At 45.3% G+C, this 25017-nt stretch overlaps 1 protein-coding gene across 3 annotated transcripts in view; it reads right to left on the minus strand.

The window, feature by feature from the left end:
* Positions 1-319: 319 nt before the first annotated feature.
* SRPK2 (SRSF protein kinase 2) overlaps positions 320-25017 on the minus strand; it is a 1693306-nt gene continuing 1668608 nt past the window's right edge. For all 3 annotated transcript variants that reach the window (XM_069629122.1, XM_069629123.1, XM_069629124.1), the window contains one exon: positions 320-2009. In XM_069629122.1, the coding sequence (XP_069485223.1) occupies positions 1825-2009 (185 nt within the window). In that variant the 3' untranslated portion in view covers positions 320-1824. The remainder of the gene's footprint in view (positions 2010-25017) is intronic.

Here is a 25017-nt window from a genome sequence, read left to right on the forward strand (position 1 = left end):
CCACATTAATCAACCCAAAATAAAGTTACAAAAACAATGTGCTCCATTTAAATTATCTGTAAGTGCAGCCCATATTGTAAAAGTGATATAAAGAGTGGCAATTGGTCATTGCAATACACAAAATAAAAAAATAAACAAGTTTACTGTGTTAAAAAGGAACATCTAAAGTTTGAAAAACCACATGATACTCATGTGTTTTCCTTTATTTTTAAACCCATTTATTTTTATCAAATGTTCTTATAATCCTCATTGAACATGTTACTGTAATATTTGAAATGTCATTACTGACCCCAGGAAACATACTGCAATGAGAAATATATATGAAAAAACATCACTTTAATTAGACAACTGCAAGCACCTTAAACAACAATTGGTTACTTTTACAACACTAGGGTTTTCTCACAATCTAGTTATTGCAAAGGCTTATTAACAGACTGCCGTGAAGAAAAGGTTGCACCATAATTAATGTGTAAAACCAAAAACAAACATACAGTCATTCGAAACACTTCTAAAAGAGGCAAAAAATACCTCCATATTTTACATTCTAAAATATGTATTGCCCATGACATGGATTCTGCAACAGAGTTTCTATAAGAAATGCTCAAACAAAACTACATGGAACTTGTAAAAGGGTAAGTATATGTCAATACCTGGGGAAAACAATTAAAACCAGTGCAATATGCAATATATATATATATTGCATATATATATATATATATTAGTTTTCTTACATTTTACATAAAACTGTATATGGAATGAACCTGGTCTTTCTGCAAGAAGGTCTGGGAATTTGGGTTTAATTACTGTGCCCATCACACTGCAAATTGTATATCACAATACACTTAAGGTTGACAATTATTTTATTTCTGTCACAGCAAAATAATGTATGTATATAAATATACATCTTGATAAATGTTGCAATTTTACACAGGGAAAAGGTTCCCATGCTTACTTTATTTTAACATTATGTAATGTACAACTTACAGTGCGTAATTAAGGCAATAACAAACGGTGCCATGTCTTCTTTATCACATTTTAAGGGACACTGCTATTGCTCCTTAAGTATGCACAACGATATTGGGTGTACCAAAATCGAATGCATACTTGTAGACAATAAAAACGTTTTACCTTCCTTTAAAGTGCTAGTTGGGGGTGCTTAAGTATTCAAACAAGATCAGCTTTCTTTTGAAACTGTCGAAGTACAATTTACAGGACTCCTTTAAGCAGTTTTAACTCACTACATGCAGCTCGTGGGCTAGAAAGCGCTCAAAAGTAGCTGTACTATGTAAATGGAGTGAGTCCCTGTCCCCTATTTCATGAAAATACACATGTACAAGGTTACATACACTATAATACAAAATTATGCCCTTGTGACAGAAGATAACATCCTATAGTTCATTGCTACTTTTCAAGTTGAACTTGATAATTTCTTAAATTTGTAAATTATGTAACACTCATCATCCGCTAAAACAATTCTTCATAAATAGATACAAAATTTGCCAAACACATGAAAAAAATACTTGATAAAAAAATCTGACATTTGAATGTCACAATACATGGGAACATTTTTTAGCACATATTAGTGAGCATTTTCAGAAGTGTTTCTGAAAACTACTAGCTGAAGACGAAAGACTACCCTTCCCCAAAACCATCATACACAAAAAGCAAAATGTCAAATAACAACACCTTAAAGTGAAACTAACGGTCTGAGGCTGAAACCAGCTCACTTTGTAATCCTTACAAAGAATTAGTTGACAGTCATTATTAAGGGCTGAATTACAAGAATATAGTCGCTGGGTCAGAATGGTATATTTGGAAATTCTGCTAAGAACACAACCAAGGATGCCTTAGGCATTCTCCAGCAGATGCTCGCTTCTCTGGAACCATTTCTAGCATAGGGACCAGGAAATCTGTAAACTGTGCTGCATCTTCATGTGGCCATCCATACTTCTCAATGAGAACGTCAAACAGGCTCCATGGTTTCAGCTTTGTAATGTGTCGCAGCTCTCCTGCAGATGAAATGAAGCACATTAGAATAATGTGCAATTATGCATATTTTCTCAAGAGGCTTTCAAAAAGTGTCAATACTGCTATAACTAAGTCTTATTCATATTATGAACTAAACATTCCAAAACACTGTTTTTCTACATGGCCTAAGTACATGACCCACCAGTGCTGAACATTATCCAGGGATCAGACTACCCAAGCCCCCACTCACTATCCAGTCCCTCCTGCCGCCCGTCACCTCCTCCAGCCCCACATCGCAACACCCTCCTGAATCCTGGACATAGCCTTGCTCGCTTCCTTGTACCACAATCATCTTTGGAAATAGAGAACAGACGGCCATCAGTAGTTCTCTTCACTATTTCTAGGGCAACCCTGTCCTTTTATTTTGTTCAACTCCGAAACAGTCGCTGGGCCATTTCTTTTACTTACAAATGTTATTAGAACTCCAGACAGGATGGCCTGGTACTAAAAGATATAATAAGCGTGCAGGCTACTTCCCGGGTTGGTAACAGCCCTTGAAACCACGTAAAACACAGTTGATTCGCTCAGGCCTTTAACTTTTTCTCTGAGCCATTACCACCTAGGAAAGCTAGTTGTGCATATATTATTGCTTAATTCAGAGTCACCATGACCTCATATTCCCTAGTTGGATACTGGAACTGATTTTCTTTATAGGATACAGAATTATACATTGATATCAAGTGGAAATACAGGACAGCTCTAGAAGATGGTTTAACAATGTCCATGAGGACCAACAATGGGTGGTCAAGCCTCCTCCCCTCTGAGCGAGTAGATGCTGGACCTAGAAAAGGTATACTGGGAATGCCCACACCACCCCAACTGGATCCCCGCACTATAGCAGGGGGCAGTCATATAAGTACTTATAATCACATCCCCCTACAGACACAGAGGGTCAACAGGTGAGAAGTGGGAGTTAAGTAACCTTGACGTTTCCTCTTGACATCAGGGAAACAACCTCATAGAGCCATTTAAGCTCCCTAGTCAAACTCAAGCCCTCAGCGTTGGAACTAGAGAGTTCTCCTTTATGGACACAAACTGGCAACATTTCAATGCCCGAGCGAACAATAAGTATTTATTTTCTAAGAAAGCATTTCACATTATGAGTAGTGCTCATGCCGAGCTAGGATACCCTGCAGATAAAAACTTATTTGCAAACAAAGTGAAAATGATTTGCTTTATACACTAACAAAGTAAAGTATATAAAGTCCATTCTTCTGTGACAAAGAAGTTATATATGTACCAGGCGCTTCACAAGCTTACCAGCGGGGTTTCTTACTTCGAGTTCACGTGCAAGGCAAGCAAAATGTCCCATGGTAAAGTCGGCAAAGGAATTTATGATTCCTGGAGAACACTCACTACCCCCATACCCAGGCCAGTTCGAAAATCCAGAATTGTGACATGGCTTCAATTAAGTCTAGGACAACACCCTACGAGGCCATATTAATCAATCACATATCAGCCCAAACCACACAGCCCAAGTGAAACCAATATTCCTAAGCACTACCTAGGTGTAGGGGATCCCACCCTACAAAAAGCGGCCAATTTAGGCTGGTATGTGTTGTTGGAGTAGGACCTGTAGAGAGGTGTTTGGAGTAGGTTGGCAAGCTAGAGGTGTACTGGAAGGAGTACTGGAGGAACGAGTTGGCTGTTAGTGAGAGAGAGGATTGAGTAGGTTGGAGAAGAAGTTGATAAAACCTGGAGGAGAGACCTTCAGGTGGGAAGGAGAACAGTCAAAAGGTTGGAGTAAAGGAGGAGAGGAGAACAGAGAATAATAGACACAATACCCCTTTGGAAGGAGAACAGAAGTAAGCTAGAGAGGTGTGGGGGTTAAAGTGATGATACCTGAGGAGGTGGGGGAGCAGGCACCCCTACTAATAAGCAAGAGCAGGGATGTTCCGGTGGACCAGTTCAGGGCAGACTTCATATGAGGAAGTGGGGTATGAGACAGTGCACTCAATAGGGGTCTGGGAGTTTACGGCAGTGACAGTCAGGGTTAGAGTATTCCTGTGAGTAGCAGCCCAGAAGTGGGAAGTTACCAGGAGACACCAGAAATCCCAAGACCAGACCCCAGACCTCAAGGAAGTAGTCCCAGAGGGAGAAGCTATCTCTTGGAGGAGACTACCAGACTGCACCCTGCCCATGAACTGTAGGCCCGTACCTCAGAGTCATCTGGTGAGGATTTGGGAACCCCAAAAAAACACAACCCAATAATCACTTGGACTTTGGAAATGGGATAAGGACCAACCTGGAACACTTTAAGAGACTATCCTTTGATCAATATTTGCTTTGAGGAGAGTTTTCTAGGGTTGATTTTGTTTTGTGTAAATAAAAGCTTTATCCTTGCGTCATCCTTTTTGTGCCCTATTCATTTTTTCTCATCATTTGTATATAGCCTTTCACCATGGGATTGGTACCAATGCGCTGTAGTTTGAATGCCCTCGGTGGGACTGAAGACCAAAATATGGGAACGTTGGAAATGCTAGTATGCGTGTGTGCATTAGGCCATTAAATTAACAAGGGAGCGGCCAAGTGCCTGTCTAAATGGTACGTGGATGGGTGGAAAGGGGTACACTAGGGAGCTAAACAGTAGAGGTGTGTAAGAGGATCGATACCTATGTGTGTAGCTACACTTCGAATCTTTGTCATGGAAGGTAGCTGTATTCTTATGAAAAGGGTGCTGTGAAGTGTTTGAGTTCTGTCTGAAGCAGGTGTGTGAGGGAGTACAGCCGTGTCTTCGGCTACATCCTCGGCTAAATCCTCAAGGTGCAGGGTACAGATGGAATACAATTGTTATACATTAAACGTTGACCACCCATTGGATTCCCTCTAGGTGCAAGCCAATACTCATTATCAAAATCCATGAATACAATTCCCACCTTCATTTTTCTTCTAAGTGGGGTACATTTCCAAACCCCAGGTCCTTCCAAGTGTAGTACATGTCCCACTTTAGGATACATATGATTATCATACCTTTGCCCATCTTCAAAACCATTCAACAACTGTCAATTGCTCTCCTTCACATCAATCTAGTTGCTCACCCTAAAGGTAAGTTTAAGTGCAATACATTGCCCATCCTCAAAATCATATAAGTGTATTGCCTGGCCTGTGTTTCAGGCGGAGTCGAGAAGTAGGGCCCGAGCCCAGAGGATACCTTAAGGGGCGTAATCAGGGGATCAAGCTTAGAGGATACCTTACGGGGCGTAATCAAGGCAGCTGAATGGCCTTATGGGGTGTAATCAAGGCAGCTGAATGGCGAAAGGGCTGATGGGGCTTGGGTGGGGGTTGGGTTGCTTACCACTGAACAGTTTTTGTGAGAGAGGAAGTAGCCATGTGGCATGATCCTGGAGGGTTTTGAGCACCTTCCTGAAGGCTATGTGGTCCTCTATGAGACGTAGAGTGAGGGGAAGGAGTTTCCAGAAGGTGGGTGTTAGGACGGAGAACTTGTGGGTGGGTGAGGCGGTGACTACCAGGAGGTGGGCTGAGCCTGATCAGAGGAGTCAGGTGGAGTGGTAGCATGAGAGTTTGGATTGGAGGAATTCAGGGCTTTTCTTGTGGATGGCTCGGTGGATAATGCACATGGCTTTACAAGTGGCCCGTCAGCTGATAGGGAGCCAGTGGAGTACCCTGAGTGCAGGGGAGATGTCAAAGGATAGAGATAAAATGGTTGAAGTAAGCCTGTTCAAACACTAAACTCATTGAGCATGAATTACAGTTAAAGTACGGAATGTTTCTATTGTATTCAGGCTAGCTCTCCCAGGTGGTAACGGCCCAGAGATTAAGTTAAATTAAGTTAAAAGCCTGAGCGAAGTAAGGGTGTTTAACAAGGTCTTAATGACCAGAAAAGCAAGCCTGTAAGGATATTATAGCCAAAATTAGACAGCACCGGTTTAGATGTGGACTACAATTAAAGTTTTGCACCCGTTATGAAGAAATCCCTCGAGTTTCCTCAGCATCAGCCAAACCACCTGTTCCACTGCGACAGTTCAGCTCAACTTTACAGCTTTTAATGACAAATACTAAATGTCACCTTAGTAAGATATGTATAAGAGTGTTTTGATTCAGTTCTAAGCGAAAATGGAATTCCCTCCCCGTTGGATTGCATAGGGATTCCAACTATCTATCCTTACGTCAGCTCTAAAGGACAGGGCTATAAATAAATATTGAATACATAAATCCCTCCTGTCTCAATGTATTATATATATGCAGTCAGTTCCAAGAAGAATATTAGGTTCCCAGTGACTGGGAATATTAGGTTCCCAGTGACTAGCCAGTTAAGTTCTTAAATCCTAGACATTTATTTATGTATTTATTTAAATGTTTCTAACGTGCCACATGCCTGTAGGCCTCACGGCGCACGTAAAACAAAGACTAGACATACAAACACACATGAGTCAGGCCAGGAGACAGATATGAGACTGCGAGTTCATTAGTCAGGACTAAGGTTAAAAAGGTGAGTCTTAATGACTTTTTTGAAGGGCAGGTAGTCCTTTATTTGGCGTATGGACACAGGAAGAGAGTTCCATAGAAGAGGGGCTTGGATGTTGTTAGGCAGAAACCTGTGCAGTTCCCTTAGGGACCACTGCAAAAAGTTTAAGACTACAGGTGTTGGCAGTAAACCCAATTGGTAGCAGTCTGTACCACCCAGATTTACCTGGTAGCTGTGGCTGAGCAGTCAAACTTCTCTCAAGAAGAGTTAGGCAGTATATAGAGTATACACATTAGGTAAAAAAAATACAATAGCACAAGCAAACACTGACCAGAGCTTGGGTATAAAAGTTTATAATAATTTATTTAAAATCACACTTGTAAAAATACACTGGCACTAATATGTCAAGCAAGTTCAAACACAGTCACTAGAAATATATACACCTCCCTGATTAATTATTCGACAAGTCTTAGGAAATGAACACCACTTATTTTCAATACAGAGGTGAGCGCTTAACCAAGATGGCACTCCAATAATTATTTAAAAAGGGAGGGAAAAGGCCGAATTAGGAAAGTACACAATACCAACACTTTTAAAAGAACCACAGCAAGTCAAGAAAGGCAGAGTCTACTGTAGAGAAAGAAAGTTCATAGGCCAGGCCCACTCTTGGAGAGAGCAAGGCGGAATGTGCCCAAGATCACACAGTTGATGTACACTTTAAAAGTCTTTGCAGATAGTTCAAAAAGGAGTTGGATCAGTTCAGAAAAGTTAGTTAACGGGTCCCAGGTCACCCTGGGATAGAGAGTCAAGGATTTATGGGACACCTTGGACAGTCTGTTGCAAGGGAGACCAGGCGGGACACAATACCTGAAATTGTGAGAAAGCTCCAGTGGGGGCAGTTGTTCCTGGCAGTGGGTGCAAGTTGGTGCTTCGTCCAGGGGAAGAGAAGATCTCGACGTGGAGGAAAGCTGGAAGTTGTTGCACTGCCAGGGAAGAAACCAGCCGCGGAGTTTCCCGGTTAAAAGGTACTACCCTTTTATTCGCAGTAGTGGTGAAGCGTGGCTATCCGGCCGCCGGGTTGCCTGGCACGGTCGATTCAACCACGAGACGATCCAGGAAGGCGAAAAGAGGGCGAACTGGTTAACCCCACCAGTTCAAAGGAAGAAGACTCTCCAGGAAGAAGATCTTCTCTGTCGTTGTGAAGTGGTGAGTCGGTTCAGCAGGGCTCCACCGGTTGTGTCGTCGTTGCAGGTTGGCTCAGCTTCTCCCTCTTCGGATTCTTTAGGTCCTGTGGCGACTTCTGAAGTTCAGGTCCCCAAAGCCCTGCTTTTATGCAGAAAACCCCCATTCATCAGTCCTAGCTGTCACTCAAACATGCTAAGTGGGCTCACCACTGGGCAAATCACACAAGAGTGTGACTTGAGTTGCCGAGGCAACTCAGTCCAGGGTGCCTATCCCCCCCCCTCCCACAAATCCTATAGACCCAGACAGAGTGGCACCACTTTTGGAGGCTTCTGTGCAGAAGCCCGCCCAAAGTGGAACAAAGGGCTCGACTTGGGTTGGAGTTACAGAGGCGAACACAAACGCCATTTTAAAACCGAGTCCTGGCAAAAAGCCACAACCGGGGAATAAATATTAAATAAATAACCCGGCGGTATCTTTAACATTGCACCAACAAAGTGGTGCGTTTAAAATGAATGGGAAAATCCCATAGGAAATATTCCGGTGGAATATTTCGCGTGGTAACCACTGCCACCAGCCAGAAACTCGACGAGGGGGGACTGCACAGTGCCCCCTCGAAAACCAGACCCAGGGGCAATCTAATTACCTCTACCAGTACTTCCACAATATGATGGTTTGTACTGGTTCTGTTCACAATTTAAGACTAGCAAAGTCAATGGTGACTTTACATGCCCCTACAGTAGTCAGTCCCAGGGTATGGAGTCTATGTTTGGGGGTCACTATGACACCCCTGTGTTACTGCACTGAGGGTGCTGTGTAACACACATCCCAAAAACACAGGAAGCCCTATGGAGTAAAAGACCCCATAGCCCATAAAACACATTACAAAGTCAAAGGACATTCTCAAATCATGCCTAAGAGTGGGAGAAAAAGAGTCTCACTCTTAGCAGGAGAAAAAATTAAACCCCAAAAATCTAGCAAAGCTGCTGGGGGACTCACTAGGTTTGGGAAATTAGCCTATACAGAGAATTCTCTCTAACAGATGTCAAAGATTGTGCCGCCAAAACGAGCCAATTTGAATCTTGGCTGAACAAGTACGGGAGCTGCGGAAGACTGAAGATTTCTGGCGGTTTTCTTGCTCTTGATGTGGTCAGATAAATATACTGGGCTTGAGAGAGACAGACACTTATGAGCCAGAGTGAGGGCCTTGTGAGATATTCTCTGCCTCAAAGGGAGCCAGTGTAAATTTCTTCTGAAGGTGGAGATATGTGTGCGACGAGAGATCTTAAAGAAGGTATGCACAGCATTATTCTGTGTGACCTGAAGGACTTGGATGTTAATCGCAGTGGTACCGGTGAAAAGACTATTACAGTAGTCCAGTCTGGAGTTTATTAAGAGCTGAAACGTCCCTCTCAGCCTTCCACAAAACCTTGAAAACCACTCTCTTCAAGTAACTCCATGATCCCCGGGTACCCACACCTCTGCACCTCCCGTATGCTCGCTATGCCTCCTTCTCTCCTCTTGTCCCTCAACACTGTTGTCTCTCACATGACCAAGTATGTATGCTCTGTAACCTCCTGTAACCAAGTATGTATACCGCTGTAACCACCTGTAACTAAGTTTTTCATCCGTATGTAACCAGCAAGCCTCATTGTAACAGCGCCACAATGCCTCAGGGCTGCTGGGCGCTCTATAAATACTAATAAATAAATATTAGTGCTGTGGACAGCAGGGCGCAATGTCCAGCAGTTATAAAGGGTCGAATATATTGAATGCACTTGTTGAGTAAACCACAGGACGATCGAATGTAGGATACATGGGGCTTTATAGGCAGTTCATCATCCAGAATAACACCAACTGTTTTCACCTTTTTAGAGACTGTTATAATTTGATCAGCGATCAAGAAGTCAGAGTAGTCTGATGTAAGGTTACGCCGAGTGTTCTTGGTGGCAAAAATAATAAGCTCTGTCTTTTTGTTGTTTAAGGCTAATGAATTACAGGCCATCCAATGCTGGATGGGTTTGTAAATGTTGTTAAGAGTAGCTAAGTCCTGCTTGTATTGTCCATTGAGCTGAATAACAACCTAGGTGTCATCGGCATAGTTCGTATATTGGACACCCAGGCGGTTCAACAGATCAAGCAATGGCCAGATATAAATGTTGAAAAGAAGCAGCGACAGACAGCAACCCTGCGGAACACTGCATGTTTGTGTAATAGGGATAGAATGGTTATTCCCTACACAAACCCTCACTATCAGGGGACCCAAGAAGGAAGCAATCAATTTAAAAGCCAAGGTGGAACAGTTGGCGACCTCTCCGAGCCTAGTCCCAAGAAGAGTACGATCAACAAGATCGAAAGCTGGAGAGAGGTCTAAAAGCATCAGCAGGACCGGATGATTTTTGTCTGCCATGCTCGCCAAGGTGGACTTGAGATCAAGCATGGCGTTTCTGTAACATGCCGAGCACGATAGCCTGATTGACGTGTGCCTACAATGTTATGTTTTTCTACATGGGCCTGAAATTGGATGTAGGCAAGTTTATCAAGAACCTTCAGAATAAAAGGTACATTGGTGACAGGGCAGTAATTATCTGTATTAGAAGGGTATAAGTTGTCTTTTTTTCAGTAATGGGGTAATCCAGATTTCAAAACAGACAGAACTGTGCCTTCATCAAAACACAAATTGATTAGCTTGGTAAGCCAGGAGACAAGAAGATCTAGAGAGTCTTTGAAAATGCAAGATGGACAGTCATAACCAGGACATGAGGTGGGTTTAAGATCCTGTACAACCTTAGGCACTTGTTCCTCTGTATAGTAAGACAGAAGGAAAACTAAGGAATATTATTGTTATTGGTAGGCATGGTGGAAGTGTGTACAGACAACATAGGGTCTGTCCGATTATGGGTGTTTTTGATGTTTTCTTATGGGCCGTGATTTTGGACAGGAAGCAACTATGTACTTCTTGATACCACTCTTGAGTTCTTAACAAGGTCATTATTATAGCCATATCAAGCCAAGAGAGTATTCATCTTCCTTGTCAAAATCCCTCTTTTCTCTTATAAGTATTTGAACCGTTCCCTGCAGTCTGAAGCAATAGGTGCACATTAGGCTTTCAGGGTCATTCATCATGTTGCAGAATAATAAATCTGCGAAGAAATCTGACAGGTGCCTTTATGTGAGAAAACTATTATTTTGTCTTAAGTCAGTGGAAGGGCCCCAGTTTTTTGGAGTCATTTGGAATTCACTATCCTTTATCCCAGGACTATGTCCTTCCGTTTCGCTTCAGGAAATTCAGCGAGAGGCGCAATAGCAAAAAGGAGTGGTGAAAGAGGGCAACCCTCACTCATTCACCTAACCAAGGACACTGATTCGGTAAGCTGACCGTTAACTCTCATCTGTGCCGTTGGGGACGTATATAACAGCTTTACTAGCATGATCAACTCCTCCTCCAACCCCATTTGTTTCAGAAGCGTAAACAGAAAGGGCCACTCTACGCTTTCTCCAAGTCTAATAACGCTGCCACCAAAAGGGGGGCAGCACAGTCTGCTGCTTCAATTAACCCAAAAATGTGTTGAATCCCGTACGAGGTGGATCTGCCCGGTATGAAGCCCGACTGGTCGGATATAACACATCGAGACATTAAGGGCGCTAGCCTAGTGGCCAGAATCTTAGCTAGTATCTTGTTATCCAGGTTAATTAGCGAGAGGCGCACTCATCCAACTCATTCCCTGGCTTTAAAAGGACTGTGTCCACTGCTTCTCTTACCACACTAGGAAGCATGCCATCAAAAGCCTGTTGATACATACTCAGTAAATGAAGAAGAAGCACAGCCATATATGCTTTGTTAAATTCAGCAGCGAAGCCATCCGGACTGGTGCTCTGCTCGCCGTGAGTGCCTTAATTGCCCTGTGGACCTCCTCCTCTGTGATTGGACTATTCAGCATCGCCCTCCCTTGTGCCCCAAACCAGTACAGTGCGACCTTGTCCAGAAACCGGTTCAGTTCCTGCTGTTTTGCCCCACATTGTGATGCATATAAATTGACATAAAACTCCCAAAATGCTCGACCTATATTGCTATCCGTGTACCCAGTAACCTTGTGCTTATCCTTGACAGCCATCACATGTCTACTGGAGGATTCGGCCTTTGCTGCCCTCGTTAACAACCTTCCAGGACATTGACCTTCCCTGTATTGCCTCGCTGCCAACCACCTCTGTAAAAAACGCACCTTCCTGTTTTACTGCCTCCTGAAACTTGTCTATTTCTTCCTGCAACAGGGTTCCCAAGGCCACGTCCCCACTCTGATCTTTATCGGCTTGTAACCGACGGATGTCCCTATCTGTCAGTTCCTTCCGTATCACTTGCAAGATTCCTGCTTCCTTCGAAATACATTCCCGCCTTACCACACACTTGAATGCCTTCCATAATGCTGCCGGAGACCTAAGCGACTACTCATTTTCTGCTAAGAAATTAGTAATCATATATGAGATGTCCTTGCGAAACACACTATCCAAGAGGCCCTCATTCTTAAAAACCCAGACCGGCGTAGGTGCAAGTTTCCCCGAAATGTCCACTACCAGCAGCACCGGTGCATGATCTGACAAGGTATGGGCCAACATCTCACAGTCAACCACCCATCTCGTGGAGCTAGCAGAGATCAGAACATAATGAAGTCTGGAGGCTGATTGGTGCACTGTAGGCCTTAAGGTGTACTCCAGATTCACACTGCTGCACTCTCCAAATATCCCTCAACTCCCAGGTCTCACACATGCTCCCCAATTCCATGGTCCGAGAAGGTGATCTCAGCACTCCCTGCGTCCTATCCATACCCAGAGACATCAACTCATTGAAGGCTTCTGCCCATATTACAAGTCTATACAAGAGTTTGGATAACTGTGTCTCAATCCACTGCAGTTAGTCAGTGGAATCGTTATTCGGTCCGTATTAATTAACCAGAGTAACCAGCTGCCCCTGTAGAGCCCCTGTGACCACCGGAGCCCTCACCTCATCGTCCTTTTTCATTTCTACAAACCGAAACCCCACAGAGTCATTGAGGAGTATGCACACACCCCTAGAGTAGCTGCAGTAGGATGAGAAAAACCTATGACAGCCCCACGCTCTACTGCTCTACCTCTCTGGGCCTCCTTATCAGGAGGGAGATGAGACTCCTGCAGGAAGGCAATAGCCACATTATGGGCCTCATTGCCTCATTACGAGTCCAGAGGTAGCCATGCCAGAAAAACTGGCAGGCTGCTGCCGGACCCGAAATACCATTCCGCCTCCGTGATTGCCGGAATCACTGGGGCATTACAACCCTGGTGACTCAGTAATTCCGGAGGTGGAATTCCGTAAATCCCCATTCCCATGGAGTCCCATATGACGGAGCCGGTGTTTCCATTTCCACCTGCAGGCGGGTGGCTTTACTCCCGCCAGGCCAGACCTGATATCACAGACCTGAGTGATACCTCCCGCCTGCAGAACTCGGAATCAGCCTGTCTGGAAACAACAGTGGCAGCGGATTTACCGCCACGTCAAAACCATAACACCACAATCCCCCCATCAAGTCCCCCCTGCTCCCTCCCCACTCCTACCGCCAACCCCAATCCACCAGTTATCCCGCAGCCCATCAAATTCAACCCATGAGTGCAAACACATGAGGAAAACCCCTGAGCCCAACCACTCCGCAGCCCCATATAAACATGCAGCTGCCTTAGCCATTTACACCACATCATGCGTCTGATGGAAATCAACTGCTGTACTCTGTCATTGCCCTTATGAGGGGAGTGCACCATCTCATCACCATGCCCCACTTGTCGTCGAGCTCGCGGCAAGGATTCCAAGAAGCTATTGACCTCCTCCAGAGTCTGGAAGAAAAGAGCACGCCCATTGTGTTCCACCCTGGGCTTCACGTGGAACATCATAGCATATTTTAGGCCCCTATCCCAGTGTTTTTTTTAACATCCATGCAAGTCCTCAGAAACGCTTCCACTTTATTTGAGCAGTCCGGGAACATTTTTACATTGTCACCTTTATACGTCAGGGCAACCTTTTCCCTCGCCTTACAGAGTGGCAGGTCTCGGTCTCTTAGGTTCAACAGTTTCGCAATTATGGGGCAGGCTCGAGCACCCGGGATTGGGTGTCCTCCGCTAGGAATCCGGTGTGCTCGCTCTACAATGAATACGGAGGAGAAACCCTCAGAGCGCAATGATTATGGATTTTAGAGAATTTTGATTGGCCAACTGCAGGACACCCACAATACGTAGATTGTTCCTCCGAGATCTGGAATCCAGGTCATCTTGTTTGTCTGCTAGTTCCTTGAGCGCCCTTTTAATCTGGGTGAGATTCGTCGCCGCCGATGATTCACCCTCCACAGCTGACAATCTGGTTTCAGCCTCATCCAATCTTTCCCTGTGTTTGTCCAATCGAACCTGCATTTGGCCCACCTTATAAGTTAAAGTGTCAATTTTCAAGCAAACTCAGAAACTGAAGAGTTCCTATAGACATATACAAGGACAGCTGGAGGCAATCCGAAACAAAAAGGGCAGAGAACCAATTACTCCATTTGAAACACTGGTATGCCATGAAAGCCAACAAAGCTGACAAACTGCTGGCGAGACAGCTGAAGGGCAAACAAGAAAGGCAAACAGTACAGGCGCTGAGAGATAGCACAGACCAATTGAGAACACAACCGAAAGTCATAAAAGACATCTTTAGAGATTATTACCAAGATCTATACTCATCGGATAATCCAATAGCGATAGACCAAATAAACTGTGTAAAAGACACGAAACTCCCAACCATTACTCCAGAGGAGAAAATAGCACTCAACGCACAGATAACGGTAGAGGAAGTTGCAAAGAGGTTAGGCAGAATCCTGTGCAGTGCCCTTAGGGATCACTACACAATTAAGACTACAGGTGGCAATACAAGTTTTACCTTTGGTACAAGCCTGTACTACTATGTCACAGTGGTAGCAGTGGCGGAGCAGCCAGGCTTATCTCAAGAGTATATGAGCAGTAGCAGACATTACACAAATAGACCACAATTACTGTGACTCAAGCAAACACTGACTCAAGGTTTCAGGTAGAAAAATATAAGTACATTTATTTTTAAACCATTTGTTATAAACACAACACTTCTATTAAATTTAAAACCACACAAAAATATACTACAACTAACCAATTCACTTTGTACAGTATGTCTCAAGGTACGTACCCTGTGTTTGAATGGACCGGTGTTATCTACAAAACTCGTTACCGTGAATACAATTGCGATCACTTTTTGACAGTTCGGTCTACTGAATAAACGCATATCCGTAACATGAAATGCTACCGGGCAAAAACACACTTAGCACCTGAGATACCCAGAGGGAGTTGGAGGCAAAAATCATAGGCAATATTATAGTTAGGCAGACAGAATCGAGAATCACTTGTTGACAGGAGTTCAAGAGTCAAAGGGCCGGAGCCAGGATCAAGTGACACCGGGGGCCTGTTGTCGAGGATCACACAGTCAGACAGTTCACGATTCAACGAGGCCAAGAGTACTTTGATATTGTCAATGTTCGGAAGCAAAGGTTATAAGAAGGAGGGAAGACAAGGGCAAGCCTTGGAGATGAAGAAAAGGGGTACACCCCGTTTCCTCAAGCAGGACACAGTACCTTACTCCAATGGTGCAGCTCCTGCCCTGGCAGTTGTTCCTGATGGTTTCCTGCAGACCCACGGTTCCTGGAGCTTCGAGGTGAAGGAGGACGTTTGAAGGGGTCTGCACCACACAGGGATAAGGCCGGCAGCAGCGACAGTGAAAATAAAAGGTGCGCTCCTTAAAAACAGGAGAGGCTCTTCAGATGGCTATCCGGACCACTACAGCAGTGTGCAGCGATTTCGACCAAGGGAAAGGATCCTCTGGCTGTAGAAGATGAGCTGGTTATCCTCACCAAACTCAAGGGAAGAAGACTCCGGACTGGATCTTCTCTGGTCGACGAAGGGTAGATGGCTCTGGACTGCAGCAGGGCTTCACCGGGACAGGATAGTTGCAGCAGTCGTCGTTCTCTCTGATTCTCTTCGGTTCCTTGTAGTTCCAGTGGCGACTCTGACTTCTAGCCCAAGAGACCTGCCTTTTATGCACAAAACCCCCATTCTCACAGCCTGGCTGTCAATCACCCAGCAGGGGGGTTGTCCAGCCTGGACAACCACCTCAGCCAATCATGGCAAAGTGCGACTTGGGTTTCCTAGGATACCCTGTGCAGGGGGTGACTACACCCCTCCCTCACATTCAGTCCACCTAGACACCGCCTAGAGGAGGGCTTCTCTGCAGAAGCCCACCAAAAGACGGTGAACAAAGAACGCAAACCTGGTTTGCCGCGCAAAGTAAAACACAAGAAGGACTTAAACAAAAAGAAATGGCAAATAAACCCGACCGGAGCCAAGAGAAAGACAATTTGGTCAAGCGGGTTTATGTTCGAGGCTAAAATAATAGCCTAAAACAATATCACGTTTATCTAATATAATCGCGGTAGAAAAGTTAGGGTAGATACCACTACCACCAGCCAAGTCTAAATGTTAAAAGAGCAAAACAATGCTATAGGAGGTACAGATAAAAAGAGATACGAAGTAACTCTTTCCAGTACTCCATGGAAGATGGGGTGTACTGGATCTGTAGTAGATTGACTAAGTAAAGTTAATGGCAACTTTACCCTTTTCTGGGGGACGGTAGTCAGCCTCAGAAATGGAGTCGGTGGGAAGTCTCAAAGACAACCCGGTGTCACTGCACTGAAGGTGCTGTGTGACACACAAAAGAAGGGGGCTACTGAAGTGGTGTACTCCAGAGTCCACAATCACAAAAAAAGAGAAAACATGGCAAAACACAGGTAAGAGTGGGGGAAAGCTCACACTCTTACCAAGTGGAAACAAACTTCAGAAGTCCAGCAAAGCGGCTGGGGGACACACTAGGTGAGGGAAATTAGCCATCAATGAGAATTCTCCCTAACAAAAGACGATCGCCACCTTTTACAAAACCTACGAGCGAGCCCTAAGCCCGTTCTTCGCAGATCTCTTTAATACCTTCAAGGACACCGCATACATCACAAACTCAACGAACGAGGCAAAAATATTGGTTTTCCATAAGAAAGGGAAGGACCCAGAGTCACCAGGCTCATACCGTCCCATAGCACTCATAAACTTAGGCGCCAAACTATACACCAACATTCTAGCCAATAGACTCACCCCCCTGCTTCCCAAGCTGATACACCAGGACCAACCAGGATGTATCCCCAACAGAACAACACACAACAACATCAGAAGAGTCACCCACCTGATAGAGAAAGTCGGGATCTTAAACACCCCAGTCGCACTCCTGGCAATAGATGCAGAAAAAGCGTTTGACCGCGTGGAGTGGTCTATGCTTTTCCGAACCCTGGAGAAACTAGACCTTGGGGAAACCTACATCGACATGATACGGGCCAACTACAACACACCAAAGGCAAGAATCGCCATGAACGGGGAACTCTCAAACTTAATAAGAATTGAACGAGGTACCAAGAAGGGATGCCCTCTCTCCCCACTCCTCTATGTCATCTTCCTGGAGCCGCTACTGTCGAAAATTAGGAACACCCCCGAAATCAAAGGCATCACAAAGAGGGGCCCAATCCACAAGACAGCAGCCTATGCAGATTACATGCTGATCATCCTAGCGGAACCGGTAAACACACTGCCCCCACTAATACAAACAATAGAAGACTTTGGTTGGGTATCGGGTCTAAAGATAAACAGGCAAAAGTCAGAGCTAATGGTTCTAGCAGGCAATAAAAAGGAAATACAGAAACGTGCAGGAGATCTGCAACTTCGAGTGGCGGAGGAAGGGATCAGCTACCTGGGTGTCACCCTCACCAATACCCTCAAAGGTCTATAAGCAGGAAACTACCCGCACCTATTAGACAAAGTGAGAAAGGATCTGGACAAGTGGACACCGCTATCCATCACATGGTGGGGCAGAATAACAGTGATAAAAATGACAATACTACCCAGACTATTATATTTCTTCCAGGCAATCCCAATCAGAATTCCGCCCACATTCTTCAAATCATTAGTCAAAATGATCAACAAATACATTTGGCAGAACAAAACACAGAGACTCTCCAATATAGCACTTACGGCCCCTAAATCAGAAGGAGAAATACCACACTTCCGGAAATACTACGAGGCCGCCCAACTGTGGGTCTTGAAAGAATGGATCCCCAACACATCAGAGAAGTTATGGGCGGTGCAAGACAGAGCAGTGGCAAGGAAAAGCCTCCAACATCTCCTGTGGACAAGCCCCGAACATAGGCACCCAAACCTCAGAATCAGTGAGATTATGAGTGCAGTCCTCGAAATCTGGAACAGGGTGACGAAACAAGGAATGCTGACAATAAACCCAGCCCCCTTCATGTCTTTGTTTGACAACCCGGAATTCAAACCAGGCACAGAGAAAGATGACTTCAAAAAATGGCTAGATTCCGAATGTACAAAAGTGGGCGACATTTAAGAAGACCAACAGATCAGAACATTCACGGAATGCCGCACACTCCTCGGCCTCACGGAAAGAGACAGATACCAATATGAACAACTCCATCATTGGCTCTCCACTCCAAGGATAACGCAGGCGGCGGCAAGAGACTTAACCCCATTCGAGACATATATCATGACGCAAACAGGAGATAAAAAATTCCTATCAATACTGTACAAATTCATTAATACCCAAGCGGAAGGCACAAAATGGCAATATATGAAGAGATGGGAAACATCATTGGGGAGAGCGATCACGAGAAACCAATGGGAATACGTCTGGCAAATCATCCCCAAATGGACACGGGCGATCCAGCAAAGAAAAGCGTGGACAAAAACATTGATCCAATGGCACTACACCCCAGAAAGACTACACCGAATGTACAACACAAAACAAAACGCATGTTGGCGAGGCTGCAGAGAGGAGGGCACATGGAGACATATCTGGTGGGACTGCCCGAGACGGGACGATGACGAAGACCCAGAAGAGAAATGTTATGGGCCTCCTGATTGCAGCCTGGCTAACAATAGCCCAAAGATGGAAACAGGAATCCCCGCCATCCAAGATAGAATGGCTGCAGAGAGTCTGGCAGCTCATTGCAATGGAGCGCATTACGTACAATATACAAGGGGCTCGGAAAAACTTCCAAACAGACTGGGGGCGGTGCTAGAATACTTACAAAGTGACTATATGCTGCAATGGTGCCCACATAAAATCAGAATTCTGGAAATGATCACATGAGGGATTAATCACAGGGACATATCAAGAATTGGATAAACATTGGACTGCCGGTGGGGGGGGAGACGGGAGAGGGGAGGGAGTGAGGGGAAAGGGACAATGTTCTAGTCCCACAGTTGGTTATGATGTGTTATTTTCAGAAAATGCAATAAAAACAAGTTGAAAAAAATAAGTGTCCATTTTCCCATTGAGAGACTGAATCCCTGCTTGAACCTGCGTGAACATAGCGCAAATGTCATTCAAAGCGTCACTGGAGACTGTTGCCCTTGGTGGATGCTCACCCGCAAGAGACAGTTCCACAGCTTTCATTTTCTTATTGTACTACAGGGTATCAAACTGGAGCTTAGAGTGATTCTTCTCCCATATTGCTCAACTGTGTCCCAATACGCACAGCCAGTCAGGATCAAGACAAGTAGTGGCCGTGACTACTTGCCAACCGTGGCCGTGCAGGCTTTCCAGGTCTCCCATATACCCCAGCCAGGTCACACTTCTTGGCCCCGGGGTCTTCCAACCACAGTCGGCAGCCTCCAAGCCCCACAACCCGATCACGAGATCATGGTGCACCTCAGCTCCCACAGGTCTAGGTTCTCAAGAGCAGGCCACACCAACAACACTGAGGGGTGAGGTTGCTTATGCGCCCACCTCACTTCTAGCTTCACACAGTCTGCCCCAGTGGCCCGCTGTCTGAGAAGGTGCAGACCGCCTCCAATGTCCAGGCAACCAACAATACCTCTTGGGGCAAGAGTGTTCCAGCCCCCTCGCAGTTTTGTATCCACAGAGTTTGCCGGGAACCCTGCAAAGCGATTGGAATGGCCAATAGTACTGCTAGCAGTGTCTCTTCCCCCAGGCCCAATGCCATCCACCCCACGGGCCCCCCAGTCACTGCAGCTGCTCTACTAGCAGGCAGATGCCCATACAGGCACAAGGCACCAGTGCTGAGTCCATGGGCATCCTTGCACGCAAAGGAAAGTTCCCTGGCCAGCAAGGATTAGCCCAGGTCAGCTATTCTTATCCTCCCCCACTGCGGCGTGGCTCTAAGGCTCACTTGTGAGAGAATGGTATGTGGAGATCTCATGGTCAGTGGGCTGCCGGAAAGCCTGCTTGGTTGTTCGCTTTCTTGAGTTTGGGGAGCATTCGTTCTGTGACTTGTTTAAATGTCTACATAAGTGGTGCCTTTTTTTAAAAAACTTTCTTTATTGTTTTACAACAAACAGGTACCCTATTTGGTATTAAACTCCCATCCCCACAAGATCCCAGCCGACCCCCCACACAAACACTCTCCCAATGTACAACCACAATCAGTATGTTAGTAAGAATTTTGGCAAGTATTTTATTGTTGGTGTTAATAAGTGAAAGTGGTCTATAATCGTCTACTCCTGCATATGCCGGCTTTAGTGTAACCAGATCAAGCAGGATTCATTCCCGGACGATCCACCCAGAATAATCTACGCTGCCGGTTTACCCTTATGCACAACATTAACCCTGAAATACCTATGGTCGCGGCCGCCCTTGATGCCGATAAGGCGTTCGACTCGGTAGAGTGGCCCTTCCTGTTCGAGGTGCTCCAGCGCTCTGGCTTAGGCCTAACTTATTTGAAATGGGTCGAGGTTCTATAGACGGCGCCAAGGGCGGCTATGTACACGAATGGCTCCACATCGGCCTATATATACCCCACGCGTGGCACCAGGCAGGGATGTCCCTTCTCTCCTATTTTATTCGCCCTTGCGATGGAACCCCTGGCCTGCCACATTTGGGAACTACACGCTCAGCGAGGGATTCGTACATGCTCACACCGTTCCATTATATCCCTCTATGTGGACAACGTCCTTCTCTACGTTAAACATCCTCGCCGAAACGTGCCACCTCTGATGCAGGAAGTTATCAGATTCGGGGAATTATCTGGGCTCAAGATTAAGTGGGAGAAATCCGAGGTTCTCCCTCTAACCCCGGTGGTGCAGAGACCGATGTGGGCAATGAATTCTGGTGGTGCCCTCAGGGATTGCGTTACTTGGGCATCACTATATCCCCATCCAGAGACCACGTTTACAAAACTAACTATGTTGCGCCATTGGACAGCCTGGAACTGAAAGTGGAAACATGGATTCTGCTCCCAATATCCCAGGCTGCCCGCATGGCGCTGGCAAAAATGGTAATACTCCCCAAGCTGTTGAATGTCTATAATAATGTCCCAATTTGGCCCCTAGCTAGCTACTGGACTCGAGTTCGGAGATTGATGACGAGACTGGTCTGGGTGGGTAAACAGCCTAGGGTGACATATGATATCCTGGTCTGTACGTATGAGATGGGTGGTCTTGAATACCCCGATTTGCACCTCTACTTCCTAGCCGCGCAGGCACAATACATATGCGGATGGAATTCACCCGGCCCTGAATCCCCACACGCTCAGTTAGCCAGGGCTATAACGCACCCAGATGCCCTAATGGGCATGCTATGGGGTGACAGGGTCCCGGTCCCAGAAAGCGAAATTCAACCCATTGTGACAACATGCCGGGCGTGGGAGAAGATAAACCAGATACTCCAGACCTCTTCTTACTTCCTACCCGAATCACCAGTATATAACATACCAGGAATCCCGCTCACAAACGAAAGGTCCTTCAGGGAGAGGTTTCAATCTCTGGGAGTGCGCACCTTGGGGGATCTGGTGCAAGATGGTAGCTTCATGTCATGGGAAGGTCTAAGCTCAAGGGGTGTACACGATGCAGTGACCTTACTTCATTACTATAGACTGCAGAGTTTACTTAGGGTCAAATGGCCTAACTTCCCACATGCACTGTCTCTCCACCCAGCACAAAGCTATATAACCAATCCCACTTCCGCTAGAAAATTAGTATCCACCATTTACAAACTGGTAAGGAATGGGAAAGTGGTGCAGAAGCACGCATACAAAGCCAGGTGGGAGGCATCCCTGGGGAAAACGTTTTGTGAGGAACAGTGGAAGGCTATTTGCATGCAAACGCGATACATCTCCCTGAATTGTCGCTGCAGGCTGATCCACTATAGGTTTGTTCACCAAGTGTACTACTCCCCATACTCACTAAGCAGGTTTTACCCTGAGAACTCTCCCGCATGTAAACATTATAATGTGATGTCTGTGTAATGTTTAGCAGAGCGCTCTCCAGGCAGCAGAGTTCTCTGCATGCACAACTTATCTTATATAAACCAATTTCACTTGCAATCCATCTCCTGGTCTCAATCCCTAGCAGTGTATGTCCATTATTGTCCTTTTTTGTATGATGTGTCGGGGAGTGGGTGCCTTCAGGGGCAATGAATATAAATAGAAACACATTAGGAACAATATCGATGCATTCGCCAGTCTGAGGCCGCAGCGAGAGGAATGTCCATCCAGTGAGTAAATTAGTTTGCTGTAGCAAGAGAACATTAGCACAGTGTCGCTTACAACAAAGGATTTCTCAAAATGTATAGGGCATCACATACCTGGAACATTCCATGTGAGAACATTTAGGTTTAGTCCCAGCATGCTGGATAACAGATCAATACATTTTAGAGGCAGTTTTTTCCCAAACCAGTAGCTCCAAGTAAAGTAAATGTGGTTCCACTAAGCAGCCTTCTCAGCCTTCTTCAGCATATCCATTCAGATTAGAACATAATCTTTGGTCACCCAAAAACCCATATAACCACCAAATCTCCCCAACCCAGAAACCTCAACTGACTCGCGTCCACCTTTGACCAACAGCCAACATAACTGTTAATCAGGATATGCACGCTTTGGGGGGTGACGGAGTTCCCAGCTGCGTTCCACGTCTCTGTTGAGACCAAAGAAATAACATGGGAGCTTAGAAAGCCTGCTTTTCGCAGCAAACTGGGGGCAAGCACTCCCGCCAACAGATTGTATGGCCTCATACTCAAGTCTTGTGGTGAGTGTCGAGATGATATCAAGTTTTGGTTGTTGGATATTTATATGGCAAATTAGAGCGCAAGATAACGATCTGTAAAAAAGGATCTTCTACCCATTGTAAACCACTTTGGGCTCGACTGAAACATCACAGCATATTGAATGCCTTGCTTGCGAAGGAGCACTTTTGCTTATTGGAAGCCTTTTATAGACTTGTGTACAGAAGGGCTAATACATGGTGGAAGGACCATATTTTAATTCTCTTTTTTCTATGGCACACCCAAGTAGGGTGTTCTGGTCTCTGTAATTGAAAATGCAGGCAAGTATTGGTCTTGGAGGTGTTCCCAGTAGCAGCCTTAGGTCCAGTGAATGATGGGCATGATCTAGCTGAAGTGTTGGGATACCTGTGGACTGCCAATCAGGAGTTTTTCTATGATCTGTTGCATTTTAACAATGTGGGTGGACGCGAGAATGCAAATAATCAAGAGACTCTAAAGATCCTCATTTGGAATTGTGATTCCAGGCCACATCCACACAGAATTGCAAAGATAATCACTCATCTCATCTAGATAGAACTGTGAAGGTAATCATGCATCACATCTAGACTGAACTGTGAAGGTAATCATGTGTCGCATCTAGATAGAACTGTGAAGATTAGCATGTATCGCACCTAGATAGAATTGTGGAGATTAGCATGCGTCACATCTAGATAGAATTGTGGAGATTAGCATGCGTCACTTCTAGATAGAACTGTGGAGATTAGCATGCTTCACATCTATATAAAATTGTGAAGATTAGCATGAGTCACATATAGATAGTGCTGTCATTAACCAACTCTACTAAATATCTCACTGTGCTGCACACACCTCTCATACTCAAACCAAACACAATCACACCTCCAAGCACAACAAACCGCATGCACTTCACTACACAGCAACAACAAAACAAACCACACATAGTCTTGTACAACAACACATAACGACAACCAACCGAAAACCACACTTCAGCTCAGCGAATTGTGTTATCCGAACTGTTGCTGCCAACAGCACATCACAGGTCTCTTGCTATTTTCCAGCTCAGTCCTACTAACCCATCTCACCCTCTTTCCCTTTTAGATCCACAAGAGGACCACTCCGGTGGCGATAGTGTGCGGTATAAACATCCTTTAACATTAACATTCTCTTTAGATGCTTTGACTGTTCAACTGGGACTAAAGATTGCCTGACCATTTATATATGGGAGTGGGGTAAGCAACACATCTTTTGTTGTTCTTAGTATATGGATGTGTTAGGCAGAAACCTGTGCAGTTCCCTCTGGGACCACTGCAAAAGATTTAAGACTACAGGTGTTTGGCAGTAGACCCACTTGGTAGCAGTCTGTACCACACAGATTCACTTGGTAGCTGTGGCTGAGCAGTCAGACTTCCCTCAAGAAGAGTTAGGCAGTATACAGAGTATTCACAATAGGTCAAGAGCACACAATAGAACAAGTAAACACTGACCAGGGCTTGGTGTAAAAGAGATGTAATTATTTATTTAAAACCACAGCTAGAAAAACACACAGGCACTAATAGTAAGCAATTCAAAAACACGGTCACTAAAAGATATACACTCCCTTAAAAGAATATTAGACAAGTCTTAAGTAAAGCCCCACTTATTTTCAGACAGCGGTGAGCGCTTAACGTAGATGGCACTCTAATAATTCGTTTTAAAAAGGGAGAGAAAAGCAGAGAACAAATTGAAACAGATCCCAACACTTTTACTAGAACATAACAAGAGAGGAAGGCAAAGTAAAATCGTGAATTCAGAGTCAGTAGGCCGGATCCGCTTTAAGAGGATCGAAAGGAAATGTGTCCAAAGTCACACGGTTGCAGTGCACAAAAGTCTTGTAATGGTTCAAAAAGGAGCTGGACCAAAGAAAGGGACCAGTTAGAGGGTCAAGGCGGCCAGCCCAGTCCAGAAGGTTAAGGAGTTATTATTAGCTTGTAGCAATCTTTAGAAAGGGAGGCCTGGCGGACACGGTACCTTAAAGTGGTGAGAACACTCCAGCGGGGCAGTTGATCCTGTCAGCGGATGCAAGTCGGTGCTTCTTCCGGGGGAGGAGAGGATCTCGTCGTATAGGAAGACAGGAGTCCGTTGCACTGCCAGGGAAGAAACCAGCCGCGGAGTTTCTCAGGTACAAGGAGCGGTCCGTTGATTCGCGGTTCAGTGGTGAGTGGCTATCCGGCCGCCG

The sequence above is a fragment of the Ambystoma mexicanum genome, chromosome 12 (genome assembly GCF_040938575.1).
Source record: "Ambystoma mexicanum isolate Mex_15411 chromosome 12, UKY_AmexF1_1, whole genome shotgun sequence".
Taxonomy (NCBI): Eukaryota; Metazoa; Chordata; class Amphibia; order Caudata; family Ambystomatidae; genus Ambystoma; species Ambystoma mexicanum.